The sequence below is a fragment of the Aethina tumida genome, chromosome 1, assembly GCF_024364675.1.
Source record: "Aethina tumida isolate Nest 87 chromosome 1, icAetTumi1.1, whole genome shotgun sequence".
Lineage (NCBI taxonomy): Eukaryota > Metazoa > Arthropoda > Insecta > Coleoptera > Nitidulidae > Aethina > Aethina tumida.
In genome coordinates, this window is record NC_065435.1 from 47438400 (window position 1) to 47453818 (window position 15419).

Genomic DNA, 15419 nt, shown 5'->3' on the forward strand with positions numbered 1-15419 from the left:
ATCAAATCGTTCAACAATCTGAGCTCAATTATATTGGAATATTTGAATAAAAATATAACACGACGTTGTTAACCAACAACCAAAAGAAAAATAAATCACTTCTCTAAATTATTATAAATCAAAATGGTAATCTACTATACTATAGTACCAAATAAAATATCGTGACAATCATATAAAAAGTAACGTGCCCATAAAACACCTTTCCGCCTACAACTTATTAACTATTTGGTTTCGAATTTATATCTTATTTAACTTATATGTGTATTCCATTTATGGCTCTACATTTATTGTAGTCGTAGTGCGTTGTTTATTGTTACGTAGGTTGAAAACCATTTTAAAAAAAGTCATATTCTTGTTTAAATTTAACATATGATCTTCGTGGTAATTGAAAATGTACATAATACCAGATTTTCTGAGTTCAATTCAAAATGAAATAAGCTGAATTTCAATTAAGTTCTCGTGTGAGAAGCTCAAGTGTCTTGAAAGGATGTCACGACACAACACACAAAAAGTGTTCAAAATCACCGGCGAACTGTAAAAATCCCACATTCCAAAAATACACGGCAAAAAAACAGTGTATACAGTTCATAATGAACACATAATCTAGTGGAAATTCATTTCAGACACTTGAGGACCACCCAGTTGTGGCGAGCAATTGATAAAATATTTAGCGAATGATCACGATTTTATAATTTTGCTATTTGTTTCGGTACGATTGCTTTATGGGACTTTAATTTACTTTCAATCATTGGGTTCTTACAGTTTGATGGTTAATTATTTGAAGTGTCACGCCGTAACGAGAATCTTGAACGCTTGCCACATTCGTGTTTACTTACAGATGTTGTTTACGGACTTTTATTTAGTATTGCGGTTAACTGGCGAAATTTACAGGAAACGAATACAAAATATGATGATGGTAAATTACTGTATTCATGTTTTACAATCTGAGAGGAAGATTTTGTGTTGTGATTTACACAGGATGTCGCATAACTAATGGATATAAAATTATGTATTATATATTATTACTATAAATCATGAAATATTTTTTCATACCATTTTTACAAAATTTTGTTCAAAAACTGGTTTAGAATGATACTAGAAAGAATAATTTATGATTTAAATTTCATACCATTTTTACAAAATTTTGTTCAAAAACTGGTTTAGAATGATACTAGAAAGAATAATTTATGATTTAAATGTTTAACTTTTAGCTAAATTCATATCATGAATGAAATCAGTTTTGATCTCTTCAGAATTAAACTATTTGTTGCGTAAAAAATTGGGAAAAGTTAAAAATAAATAGTTACATGAAGAAATATTGTGAATGAGGTAAAACTTCTCATTTAACATTTTAAAGCTTCCTTTGAGTCTCTAATGCTTGAACATATTTTGCCACAATGAAGCATATATTAAAATCTTTTTTAGGTTAGGCTGTCCCCTCAGGGTGGATCCACCTTGTCGTGGTCCTGGGGCTCAGTACCGCTCCACAATCCAGTGGCAGTGGGAAGCTAACGGATCCAACCCAGCAAAACCAATCCTTGCCTCGGAAGATCTCGCATCTTCCTCAGATTGGTCTTGCTCTTTCCGAACCAGTTGACAGGGGGTTGGCATCTACGCTAGCCTTACGTCTTCTGATGCAGCTCACTCGCGTATGATTGGCATATGCGTTTCTCGTTAGGTTTATGATCTTCATGTTCATCTTCAACGTGTTCATCGAAACAATCAATATCCTCCTCCTCTTCGAAATTAAATTGTTTATTGCGTAAGCAATTGGGTAATATCAAAAATAAACAGTAGACACGACAGAAATATCTGGAATATGTGGAGAAACAGATAGAACTTACTAATTAACATTTTAAAGCTTTTTTTTTATTGCTTGAACTTGTGTTATCGTGATGAAACAGTCCACCACATATTAATTTAAAACTTTCCTTGGGCTAATGCTGTTCCATCAGATTTACCAGCTTCAACTCATCGTCCAAACCAGTAAGAATTGTCGTAATCAGTCCATTCTTTATCATATCTAACAATGTGATAAATAAAAAAGTATTTTGTGTTGGGTGCAAGAGTTGGCAATGGATAAACGCCTAATTTGTTATCCTAATGTTGAATCCATTCATCCAATTTTTTGCTCTTCCAATTGTTTCATCGCAATTTAATGATAATATTTCCATTTTACAAGAGATATTGTTTAATTTCTTTATTGTTACACAAAACCATGTGACTTTCTGGTATAATAATGTACCCAAATCTTAACCAAAACCGCAAATAAACGTTAAGTAATGTCAAAATATCACATCTACGTGTGAAATGTAATTATCATTTAAATTCCACAATGATATTAATTACATCCTCTTAATAAAAAAACTATTTTTAAAATATAAACCAAATGTTTCATATCATTGTGAACCCACAGAAAATTTGATCGCAGTTGTTTACTGTAAGAGACATTATGTCTTAATGAGATCGTTTTCAAACTAATGGCTTTAACGAACCTCATTGATACGGCCACTTAACTCTTGTGGTTCTCGACGCACGCTGTATGTATAGGCCACTGAAAAAATATTTTTGAAACGGAAACGTTCGTCATTGTTGTGTCAGAAAGGATTTAGTGGCTCACGGAGGTGAAAATTTATTATAGATAAGTAAAAACAAATGCACACAACAATGTCCCATTCATCAAGTTTATGTAAATAACACGTATCACTGTATACAATTTAAATAAATAATTGTAAAAAATGTGAAACCTGTGCATTACAAAATGTTGACAGACTATTGTCCACATTCTAATTAGATACTTTAGAGATATTTCATAAAATAATGGATAACCACGTCGTATTTGTCAGTTTACATTTTAATTTTTCAAGGTTATATCCAATCATAAATTGATGATTGTGATTAAAAATATTAATAATACGAGATGTATGTTTAACGTATCCTCCATCAACATTGGATCGGATACAATCAATCAAATTGGAAAGAACAAATATTAGATATATAGAATATTAAATTTTATTTACTTAGGTGTCTCATTTACATAATCCATAAATTAATGCTATAACAAACAACTGTAATGGTTGATGATCCATGGCAATTTTCTCGTTTCCCAAATATTTGCATTATTCTTTATTTACAGAGACACTTTGAACAAGCACTCAGGTACGAAAAAAGCAAATAATGCACAGAATCAGTCAGGGTGATCGTCGATTGAGGATAAGTGAAATCCTATATGCAGATTGTGCCTACTAGATTACGCACTTCACTTTACATTCCGGCGTACTGAAGGTAAACAAAACGAGGAGCACTTCGAAGCCACCGATGAGATCGGACAGGTCTGACTAACCGGCTAGTTATTTTCCAATTAATAAAGATTATTTATGTGTCCATTAAAGAAAAAATACAACTCAAAAGGCATTTTTCAGATGTGGACGAATAAAAATGGGAATATCTTGAAAATATTAACGTTTCAAGCAACAACATGTCTTCAGAATCATCTTCATTTATTAGCTTCCAAATGATCGTATTTTCAAAAAAAAAAAACTAAAAATTTTTAAAATGCAATGTATCCCCAAAAGAATTTTAATTAGCAATAAACACTCTGATGATCTTAGAAATTGCATCCCTATATTTTAATAAAAAATACCTTTGACACCAATAATTAAACCGTTTATTTCTAATTTCTTATTGTCTAATATTCTGAACGTAAATATTTGGATTAGTGACCGACAAAATTATTTTCTATCGCCACGAAATAAACATGACGGTTCCGTACGTCACAGTGACAGTTGCCCCACGTGTGCGCAATTGACCTCGGACTGCAATAATCATCGACAAGTCGACCGCGAACCGGCGGCGAGAACCGCATCCGCGGATGCGGACGTGGGGGCGGCTTAATTTTTGGCGGACGTCCATCGGGAGGGTGTCCCATCGGACGCCGATTACAAATATTGGCGATTCGTTGATGAAAGCGCTCGGGGCACAGGTCTCCCCGCGAGGCCCCAGGCCCATCGCCGTTGTGTTCTGGGTGGTCCGCAGTGTGGCCGATCGTCGTGTGTGGCTCACTCTTCCCTTCCCTCTTGGCTACACTCCTACCCCGGGCCCGGGCACCAGGTCAGGCTCTGTGGATCCTTTCTTTCGTGCTCCACACAGCCACTCACTCTGCGCCCATGATCGTAAGCAGATGATGTGCGACAGATTTAACCTGGTCTCTCTACGGATCCGCGGCTGTCTGGCCATGCCCGTCGCTTAATGGCCTTAAGAGGGCGCAGACGAAAATAACCACCGCCACGGACGATTCCGATAGACGTAAACTCATTTTCGGCGCATGGATGGATGGATGCATGCTCTTTTATAATTAATATACAACTGACAACTATTAAAGACTGCTTCTAAGAAATATTACTAATTTTAATTGCTTCTTGTCCATTTTGCTATAAATATCTGTCGTTAAAAGAGTTAAGTAGAGTTTGCACTGCATTTCGTCAAAAATTAAAATCACACTCTTTAACATAACAACCAAAAACAATTGATAATTTGATATCATACCAAAAATATTTCACATACTGGGAAAACAAACCTATTTGGCAACGTCCAATATGGAAAGAACGTGATAGTATACCCTCACGATCTCTCGGAAGTACGATGACTCGTTCGTAGTAAACAATTCTGAACGAAATACAAAATGATAAGGATCTTTAAAAACGACAAATTTCCAAAACAAATGGTAGTCAACCATTTTAAAATGTTTACAATCACAATAACCGATACTGTTAACTTGGTAACGTGCAAACTTATCAAATCATTTGTGTTCTCATTTTTCTGTCAGGCATTTACGTCTCTCAAAACTCGAATTTATTTTATCTCCAATTATACATTTTATATTACATGGTATCATAGATGTCTAAAAATAAGCCTAAACCGTTAGTTAAGAAGTCTAATGATCCAAAAAAGGAGTCCATGTTCTCGAACATCAGAATGTGTTTGGGACGTTTTATTGGAAGTAATCCCCCTCCACCACCACAAATGGAGATAGTGGAAATGGAGAACAGAGGAAAAGCACCAAAGAGGAAGCTCGTACCACTTCCAGTAACTCAAAAGAAGTTAGATATGACAATGACTGGTCTCCACCATATGCTAAATGAAGCTGTCCATTTTGGTATAAGATACAAAATATTAAGACAAGAGGGTGATTATTATGTTTTTAACATGAATAGCCAAATTAGTCAGACTGAAAGCTTTCAAACACTGTCGAACACATTACTTGCACTTCAAAATAGTGCTTCTGAAAACGTAGAAGAGGCAAAAGAAGACGAAATTGAAGAGGAAATGCCCGCACCAAAAAGGAGAAGGACACGCAGAAGAAACTGGTAGCTTTATTTATGTTTTGTAATTTTCGAAAATTTCATAAATGTAAAATTATCAGTTACACAAAATATTCTATATATAAATGCATATTATCTTCATATTCTTTAAAACGTGTATACACTTCAAAAACACTCGGTACACACTTTTATCAGCTAGAATTTGAATATTATACGGGCTTCTGATGATTTTATCAATATATAACTTTATCTGATTAATACTTTGATTACATCTGTTGATTAAATTTGATAAGATGCGTTTCAACCAGTAGCTTTGTGTTGATCACGCGTTTATATCAGGATAAAAACTGCCCATTATACCTTGGCATCTATATTTCAGGATATCCTGTTGTCATTGTTATTTGTAAGTAACTTTTGTAACATCACCATATTATTTTATCCTAAAATATCCAAATATATAGATGACTACATTCCGGATTTCTTATCAGTGATCACAAAGGCATTCATTAAAACAAATATGAGGTATAGGTGTGTCAGTAGAATTGGATCGATAAAAGGTATCACATACTTTCTATTCTGGTCCAATTAATGATAAAAACAAACCCAATAAATTTCCTCGTTGTGACACTGCGAATAGATACAATCTTGTTTGCATATTCGTGATTTCTAAACAAGCAATCAACTAGTTATTGAAACGCACATTTCTCTTGTACTGTTACTGCTATAAATTATCACTTAAATAATAATCAACAATTGAAATTTGCAGCTTCAAGTGGGAATAATTAGTATACATGTATATTGTAGACTGCTGTGGTACATTAGTAACACTTTAAAACTGTTTTGTGCATTAATACGTATAAAACAACCCTATTTGTATGACTCAAAGAATGGTCTTTTTGTGTAGCACACATCCTGCTTGAACCGTTAAATTTCAATCCGACACTTGAATATTATTTATTTTCGTTGCCATCGAGTTACACGAGCTCCTTGTGCACGACTCAAGAGCAAGTTCAATGGCATATTATGTTTCGGAGAAATTGAAAATTGAGTAATTAACCAAACGTTTAAGAGAAATTTGGGCGGACGACTGCATGCAATCAACGCACTCATTTATAGATGCTTGGGCGTGCTTTAACGGCGACTGGATGTCATTATTAAAGAAAGGCAAGGTAAGTACATAAAATTAATCGAGTCCAAAATTATAGTTTAAAACCGAAATTATAATACCCTGTGAAAGTTGTACCAAATTACACTCATCACAAACCCCGTCACGAGATATTTCAAATTTGATAGATTTCAGTAATTAAGAAAGGCAACATCCTTTTGTGTTTGCGTACGGAGGTCCAGCCTTGAGCTGAAAATAATCCGAGATAGTCCATGAAAAACAGCAATTACCTCTGAATTACGCGGCGGTCTATAGACCCCATCCACGTGCAAGATTAAGAGATTTCCTGTTTTGCTGTCATTTTTTTTTTTTTAGTTGTATCTTCCCCAGCCTGACCTTTCTCTCGTCTTTGACTTCGGGTATAATGCACAACTTAATTGGTCCATGAAGGACCACCGTGGATGATGCCGTACCGGGCGAACGAACATTAAAATACGTAATAGATAAATCAAACGAATTGAGACCTTCAATTATTTTTTCTTGCGTCGAACTTTTGGTAACCAAACACACAACGCGCAACGCGGCTTTTGATGTAATTGTACAAATGAATTAATTCCACATTCTTAATGTACCCACGGTTTTAATAATTTTTTAGATGCATCATAACAGGTTTTCCGTTAGCTGAGAGCGTCATTCTGAAATGTTTATTCAATTCCCTGTTTTATAGCTGCGTTTGATATCAGTAAATCTGAAACGACATTTTTTTATATGTAAATGTCCAGTCCAATATCATTTGAAATAAGGTAAGAATTCTACTGTGCGTCCAGCATATCATTGGCGACTGGTGTGAGGCAACGTTCTGAAAGCGACTTTGTGAAATAAAGCAATTTTCGAATTTCCGATAATTACCTACCATGTAATTTCAAGCAAAAGAAAATAACAGTACTTTTATGCATGATTAGCTCATGTTGCTCGTAGGTTTAAGCATAACGGATTAATCTGTAGCGTTAACTGTATGTGCTGTACATAATTCATGTAATAGCCATTCTTCAATGCATCTACTTAAGTGACATTTAAAGTACCACTATTTATCCTTTAACCAGTCAACCATGACGAACATTATTAAAGAATATTAACGATAGTTTCAGTGTTAGCTCAGCTAACTTAGCTGTATAACCGCGGATGAACTTTAATGGAATTCAAGTCGACTGTGCTGAACTGGATGATTTTTATAAAAATTATTTAATTACCTTAATTTCCTGTTTCAAACGACCTTTAGTTTTTATGTTTGATTTGATGACTATTAGCATTAATTGTATCATATCTAATTATATAGAATGATTGCTGTTGGAACACACAAAAAAAATAATTTTCAGAATAAAAACATTAAACTTACCTTTCAAATCAACTGGACGAAAACGTTCCATGGATGTTAAATAAAATGCTTTGTTTGAGTAACAAATAATATCTTTATTAGGCAATCTCTAGGACTGCAGTCCAAGTTCAAGTTTGTACAAAAATGATAATGGACGTGTTTGCAAACACACAATATAAATTCTATACACTCAACAATTTATACAGTTTATAAATATTCCTATACACATGAAAATTATTTGGTAAGGAGAAGTGCACGTGGTATTTAAATTTATGGTACAAAAGGGATTTATTGGATTCGGACATGCACTTCGGTCCTTTTCTGATTTCGTTTATTTACAATACATTTACAAATTAAAGAAGAGCTCCCTAAATTCTGTGCATCAAACTAATTAAATAAATTTGGGTCACGTGACGCAAAGAATTTAGTTGATCTGTATAAGGCACATTTCAATAAATTAAAGCAATATACAGCTTCAAGCGCCTTCTTTGGTAAATAATATAAGATTTCTAAAATACTTATCAGAAAGTCAGGTGTACTTAATAACTTAAAGCTGATTCGATATTCGTTAAGATTTTGTTTAAATTGTTAGGAACTTATTGAGACATATTTCGTGAATATTACTTGTGACATTCAAACAAAGTTTAAGTCGCCGAACATATTTGTGTAAGTACGAAATTTCTTTATACAGATAATGGTAGAACGAAAGTATAACATTGCTTTGACAACAGGGAGTCGAATAAGTCATATAAATTTCCATCTCTGAGTTACTGTCAGTCTTGGATGTTTTACTTCCTTTTTCAACATGCGATACTTCTATCGAAAAGTTCTAATACTCGATCCTCTCAAATCGCACAATCATCTACGTCCGTTCAGTTGTTGGGGCCGTAATGTTGCATCGTCGATGGCATTAGCTCGGGTATCACAGCGAAATAGACAATAAATACTAAGGCGAGGTAGATTAGAATGAGGCACTAACAAACTGACTCACGTTAAAAACGCTGCCACCACAACAAACACGAACAAACTGGTCGTCACCATTGTTCCCTTCGATGTAGCAAGAATAACAGTCGGTATAACTTCCTCGGCGTTCTGATGAACGTGCGGTACCTTCGTGTGCTTGTGCTTGTGGAAGCACAACTTGTCCATATTCCTCCTGATTCCCGCGCAATCATAATCCTCCTCGCCGTCACATATACACGTTGTTAACTTCTTGGCTTTTTGTTGCCGGGTCAGGATGCTGATAGAGTTATTACACCGTGCGGTGCACTTTTTCCCGTGGAACATCGCCTTGCAGTACCGGTTGTAATAGTCGAGGGCCGTTGAGCACAGGGCGTCGGCGGCGCATATCCACTGGGCCACTTGGCAGGACACCACCGTCTTGTTTGTCGCCTTCTCCACCACCGGACGACAAATTTCGGCGCGCCTCTTTTGCTCTTCGCACTCGTTGTCGCTGCATTTACACTGCAACAATGGTAATACAAATTAGTTAATTGATCAGCATCTGGACCGTTGGAGGTCAGAATTCGGTTGAAAATTTGCCAACTTCTACAAGACTATTCCTTTAAAATATAATTGTGTTATTCAGTTCATTCTTCATTGTATACATTGAAATTCTCTAGAGTACTTTCTAATGAGTAAACAAAATAATTACAATAACAAATAAAATAAATTAGAAAACAGTTTTCAAATCATTGAATTTCGATAAGTGTGTGTATCCTTTGAACCAGAATATATTATTGAATAAAAAAATATGTAACATCAAATTAGACTTAAAATACATCTAACATAACACCGATAAAATTCAAAATAAGTAATAACAATTCTAGACATTTTTATCAAACATTCATTTAAAACTAATTAATATTTTCCATTAACATCCTCGTATATCAATTTAAATTTAATTTTATGATTTCAATAGAATAATAAAATTAAATTGCTTGCTATAAAATTGAGCGTAATAAAAATAATTACTATGAATTGTTTTAAAAATATTAATTAATTTCGATATTTATTCCCGTTATGTAATATATATTTAAACAAGATGATGTGAACTCATAAAATACAGGTTAGACGGTTCTAAAATAAACAAATACTTTGGCACAAATAAATGATATTAGTTAAACTTGACAAAAAGATGATTTATTTCAAATACTAATTTGAATATTTATTCCCTGTTATACAATAAAATTTATATATAAACAAAACGTTTTGAACTCATAAAGTACAGGTTAAACTGTTCTAAAATAAACAAATATTTTGGCACATTCACAAATAAACATCATAAGTTATAAATGATTCGTGAAATTGTCGTCATTCATAAATTTGTAAGCAAAGCTGGTCAAGACGATGATGACTGACATACTCAATCAAAAACACTTAAATATTGTTATATTTGTAGGATCACTTTTATTCATTCAAGTTAGTTAAATCCTCAACGCAACGGTCATTCATCAGATGAACGAATCTGGTTAAATCCGAATGGATGTAATTGGCACCGTATGTTATTTATAAGTTTAATTAGCCTAGTCATCAATTTTAACCGCCGCACTAAATAGATACTGATTTGTTGTATAACATTTAAAAAACGGAAATTTTCTAGACTTAATCAAAGCAGATTTAAATGTGTCAGCCGTTTAATAAATGTATTTACGAACATAAATAATCTCAATAATCAGCTATTGCGGTTATTATACAATAAATCTTTATTATCAAATCAGATTAATTTGTTAAATAACGAACATTTTTATCAGGATCAGACTGTTTGTGAATTGTAACAGGGGTCAAACGTACAAGTAATAAATTCTCATTAACAATTAACATGTAGCCACAATTTGTGACCACTCTTCCTGACGTTTAAATAAAAATGCGAACAATTTAAAACTGATATCTATATCAGATATCTATAAAAGAGACATTGTATATGCATATGCCTGATTTGATCTCTTATGCTAATGAATTAGCGAGTTATTTCGAAATTAGTCCGTTGCGAATCAGTCTAATTGCAGACAATTTCTTATGTTAATTCGTCCCAGGCAAACTGCTATTTAAATGATCCCCGCAATTTTAAATCAATTTTAACAGGAAATAAGAACATCTGGCTAATTAGCGAAGCTGGTCTTATTGTATTATTGGCGCAGTCCGGACATTCTTTCGAAGAACGCAGGACTGAGTTGGTTATTTCACGTTACATTAGACAGGGGTGCGGACACTTACGTTCATGAGTGCTTTGCCTTCGTCGGTGGAGGTGAGGGCGATGAGGGAGTGCTGGCATATCTGGGGGCAGTGGGTCGGGTTCGGGTCGTCGAGCACGGCACTGCATCCCACAAGGTAGTTCTGCAGGGCCATGCCGCAGCCCACACGGTACGCACACTTGAGCTTCGCCTGTTCGCAGGGTATGACCACATGTTCCTCCTGACCGCGGTACATCAGTGCGTCTGCTCCAAGCATCGTCGCCACCACCGATACCATAAGAAACCACATACCGACTGCAAAATAAAAAACGAAATGGTTCAGTACACAAGTTTCGGGTCTTCTTTATCATCACTATAGCTACTGGTGTTCAAGTTCAACTCTCAGCATCTCGTTTTGGTACCACATGAAATATTACCAAAACTGGGATGCGCCTATAAGAAGTTCAATAATAAATTTTTTAGGAGTCCGTCGTCTTTGGGACCGAATACCAATGCCAAAAAACAGTGTTAAAAATTACAGAAAATGTGCCACTGGCATCTATCATTGTAGACTTTGAAATGCACTTCTGATGCCAACACATGCACTGTGAATTTGTGTTTATTGCATAATTACCATTGCATTAGAATAATAATTAAAAAACAAGAGTGGTTTGAACTGTGCATACAAATTGGGTATAATATCAAATAAAATTAGCATAATCATTTAACTGTGACAAGAGTCCTCATATGCATTAATTATTCTACAATAAGGCGAATCAGCACATTAAAAATATCTGTTCAGAAGATGAACTTGACATTGTTAAAAGTTCATCGTAATACGTAAACACCAGAGAAAAAAGAATAACCGATATTGAACTAGTTGGTTCATAAAAATTTGTGAAGATTAACTTACAAAATTTCATATCACTAATACACGAGTTGCGTTCAAGGTGGTTGGTTGCACACAAATAAATTTTGCGAGGAACTATTCGTATAATACGTGACAACCGGCATGTATCCTCCTATTTATTTAATTTTTGCTCCCTACTGAAATGCAATAATACATTTGACTCACATTTTATCTTACTTGTTTTCATTTTGAACCAATAAGAACTTGGTTACTAATTCAAATTGTACATTTTCTTAAATCTACTAGTAAAAAACCCAACGAGACCATAAAGCTGCAGTGTTTCCACATTTAAAGAAATTGATTGAAATATTGTAAGCTATCATTAAATTAAATGGAATGAAATTCATGTGCTAATATTTGTGTAATATACATGAATTTATTTGTTGGGAGCTTCTCCTGCACACATTTATTGTTCCATTGTTTTTAACTTAATTAAATAAAACACTACAGACCTTGAAATCTTCAGTAGGAATTATTAACTTAGATACACTTTCTCTGGCATTAATTCAACCTATGAGATCACCTGTTTGTATAATCAAAGAACTTCCTTTCCAAATTATTAAATTAACGAAAATTCGTTTGTGCTCACACATTGTGGTCGATTGTTAACGACGAAAAACTCACGTCGAACATGTATTTGACTGTGAACTCCAAGATCCGTCCATGCCGATACGTTTTATGGTCGAACTCTCGAGTGTCTTTTCGCCCCATTAAATTTTGTTACCTAAAAACGTCCCAAAGAGTGGTGTTTCATTGTTCCCTTGTGTAATGCAAACGACCTAAACGTGTTTTGTATTACACTTTGCTTAATACACACCTGACAGTTCGTCACGTTTGTGTACTTAATTTTTTTTTGTCAGGTTGCAGGTACCCTTCCCCAAATCGTTCCATCATCCTGTCTGAAATTACGGTGTTAGGGACCCCATCGAGATTTCTAAAAACATTCCGGCTATTTTCGTTTTGGGTTGATTGTAACTTCAACTGTCACACATTTTATTTTTGCCACATCAAGAAAACAAAATGTCCCCGTTCATCAAAGAGTGTCGTTTTTCTTTTATTAAATTTGGGGAATTTTAAAATGTAAATTATGATCGAGCCGTTTTGTGTTTTCGACGTCTAAAACGACTGGGTATCATTTGAAACAAGACTCCCGACATATGGCCCATAAAGGCGTTCTAAATTTATCACAATCTGTCAATTTTATGAATGAATGAACGAAAATCAGAAAAAAGTCTCCATAATGAGTCGCCTGTAGTCACAGATTTCAGTTTTATGGCTTCCACATGTTGGTCGGACTAAAATACTGAGGCATTTTTTTCTCGCCGGGACAGTGAAGAAATCCCTCGCTGAAAGTTTTAAGTGACCTTTATTTATTGCAAGCATATTCATAACAACTGCACTTAATTATACTCTTAAGGCGGCAGTTATTCATGATCTTGGCGTATAAATTGAGTTATTGCTACGGCTTTATATGGAAAGCACGTGAGGAGGCAAGTTAACTCGTTTTATAGCCGTTACTTTAATTAGATAGTCTTATTATAATTGTACTCGTTCCATAATGTCATAAAAGTAAATCTGCTATCTAACTTTTTGATCTGTTAATCTCCTTTTTTTCCTTAGTTTCAGTAAATAATTACTTTAATTAATCTAATTGCTCGAGATTCAAAGTTGGTACACATTTCCAACGCAGCACTTTTTGCTGCCAACTATTTTCTTTGTAAACATTTGTTGTACATTAATCTAACAAACAACACAAACAGCACAACTATTCGAACAATTAGTAGCCATCACAACAAATGTAAGTTAAAGACTCACAACACAACACCGACAAAACGAAAAGTTAATCCAAGTGCATTAGAACATGTGCGATGGCAGTTTGGAATGGGAAGTGGATCATAATTCTAAATTAATTGGCCGAGAAACTAATTTAAATTGTGGTTTGTTAATAAAATTGCTTTCATCTACTCCAGCAGTTGACGACATTTATCTGATATGCCGTTAATTGCGACTTCCTTGATCCATTATTAGATACCTCTTGGAGACTGCATAATAAATGTTTTACTATGTTTGTGTACCTTTGGTCGTTGGTGACTCGATGATGATTCTAGAGAAATTAGATAATATACTTGTTCGCCTGTCCAATTTTTCTGACAATAACACCCTGGACTCGTAAAAATAGGAGGTAGATTTTATTATAAAATTGCTGCTGAGGGTGGTCAAAGTAGTACAATAAAAAGACATATCAATGAAGTTTCCCTCCATACCACCTGTCTCTTTTATTATCCGTATCAGTACCTTAAATGTTAAGGCCCGAAATGTCCGAAAGATCTATGTAATAAAAGTCCACACATAAACTAAGGTCGTTCCCATTGGGAAACGCTACGGGTGCCGTTGAAAATAATAAATCAATGGTAATAAAAATGCTGGAACTTTCATGTGCGTTTTTACGTTTTACGAGCGGATATTTAGGGGAATAAGACATGTGGCACCAGGCATTGTTTATATTACCAAAGCTAATTAATTTCGGTATAATGAGCTTTTTGTCTATTGCGGAACAGCAGGGCTAGACGTAGTTCAGTCAAAACACGTGATTTCTAGGAACATTTATAGTTTTAAACGAAGACAGTTCCAATGTTGATGGTACAAGAAGGCGTTTAATCAAAAATAGATTTCTCCGAACACAATTGGCTTCTTATTATGCCGAATACGTGCCTCAATCCGATGTATTGTGCGATTGTTATTGAAATCAACCTTAATTGCGAATGAACCAATGTTTTGATTGGGTTAATTAAAGTTTATTTAGACTAGACCACCTCTGAAACATGTATATTTGACAAGCTGATTGAAAGAAACCACTTATTTTTTGGCATTTGGTGGTACAAAATTGTCATTATCATATGAAATGTTCCAACAAGAAGAGGGTTATTATTAATATTTAATAACTTACAGTTAATAAGTCTCCTGTCACATGGTATTTTGAACCCCACTGTAGAGATCCTCTGTCCACACTGACACGAGTCACAGTAAAAAAGAAAATGAGGAACCACTAGTACAAATCAACCACACTATTCGATCACTGAAACACGGTTACTGAGCGAGGAGATCACCACGTTGTTTGTGTGCCGTGGTTGGCGCGCGAAAGCACCAAACACTTTCGCAGAGATAAATAAAGGACAGCTGACCACGGTTCACTGAGAATGGACGTCGCACGACCGTACTCCGCAACGACCAAAGCGCTATTGAAGAAATTAAGTTGTGCTCGGGGAGGCTGACAGGCCATGGGCCTCTCTCTCGAGTACCTGAAAATATACCTTTCCTTATCTATAAGAACTATGCAGCTGTTACTCTTTTGGTGCCGTAGCCTATGTCGTATGGCTAGATGTCTCTCTCACCGGCCAACTCTCATTTCCTTCTATGCGTTCCATTCAAAACCTCCCCACCAACGTAAACAACGATTATTTACAATTAACTATCGTCAGTCCAAATTCGTCCACATTGTAAGTTCAGTCTGCGCTTAATATTGCTGTTGGGCGTA

At 34.9% G+C, this 15419-nt stretch overlaps 1 protein-coding gene across 3 annotated transcripts; it reads right to left on the minus strand.

Annotated features, from left to right (window-relative positions):
* Positions 1-7883: 7883 nt before the first annotated feature.
* On the minus strand, positions 7884-15158 carry LOC109598818 (growth arrest-specific protein 1). Of its 3 annotated transcripts, none has more exons than XM_020014739.2 (3): positions 14832-15158; positions 11018-11289; positions 7884-9265 (listed from the first exon to the last, which is right to left on the minus strand). In XM_020014739.2, exons 2-3 carry the CDS (start codon positions 11282-11284, stop codon positions 8789-8791), a joined length of 744 nt encoding a protein of 247 aa, XP_019870298.2. In that variant the 5' UTR covers positions 11285-11289; positions 14832-15158; the 3' UTR covers positions 7884-8788. The 3 variants fall into 3 exon arrangements, with proteins under 3 accessions (XP_019870298.2, XP_049817323.1, XP_049817322.1); XM_049961366.1 differs by lacking the exon at positions 14832-15158 and adding an exon at positions 12509-12649; XM_049961365.1 differs by lacking the exon at positions 14832-15158 and adding an exon at positions 11888-12141.
* Between the last annotated feature and the right edge of the window lie 261 nt (positions 15159-15419).

Bases quoted from the DNA above. Each gene is read 5' to 3' on its own strand.
- LOC109598818 (XM_049961365.1), bottom strand. The intron at 9,266-11,017 runs GTAAGTGTCCGC...CCATTGTTGCAG, and splicing joins AAGGCAAAGCACTCATGAAC to TGTAAATGCAGCGACAACGA.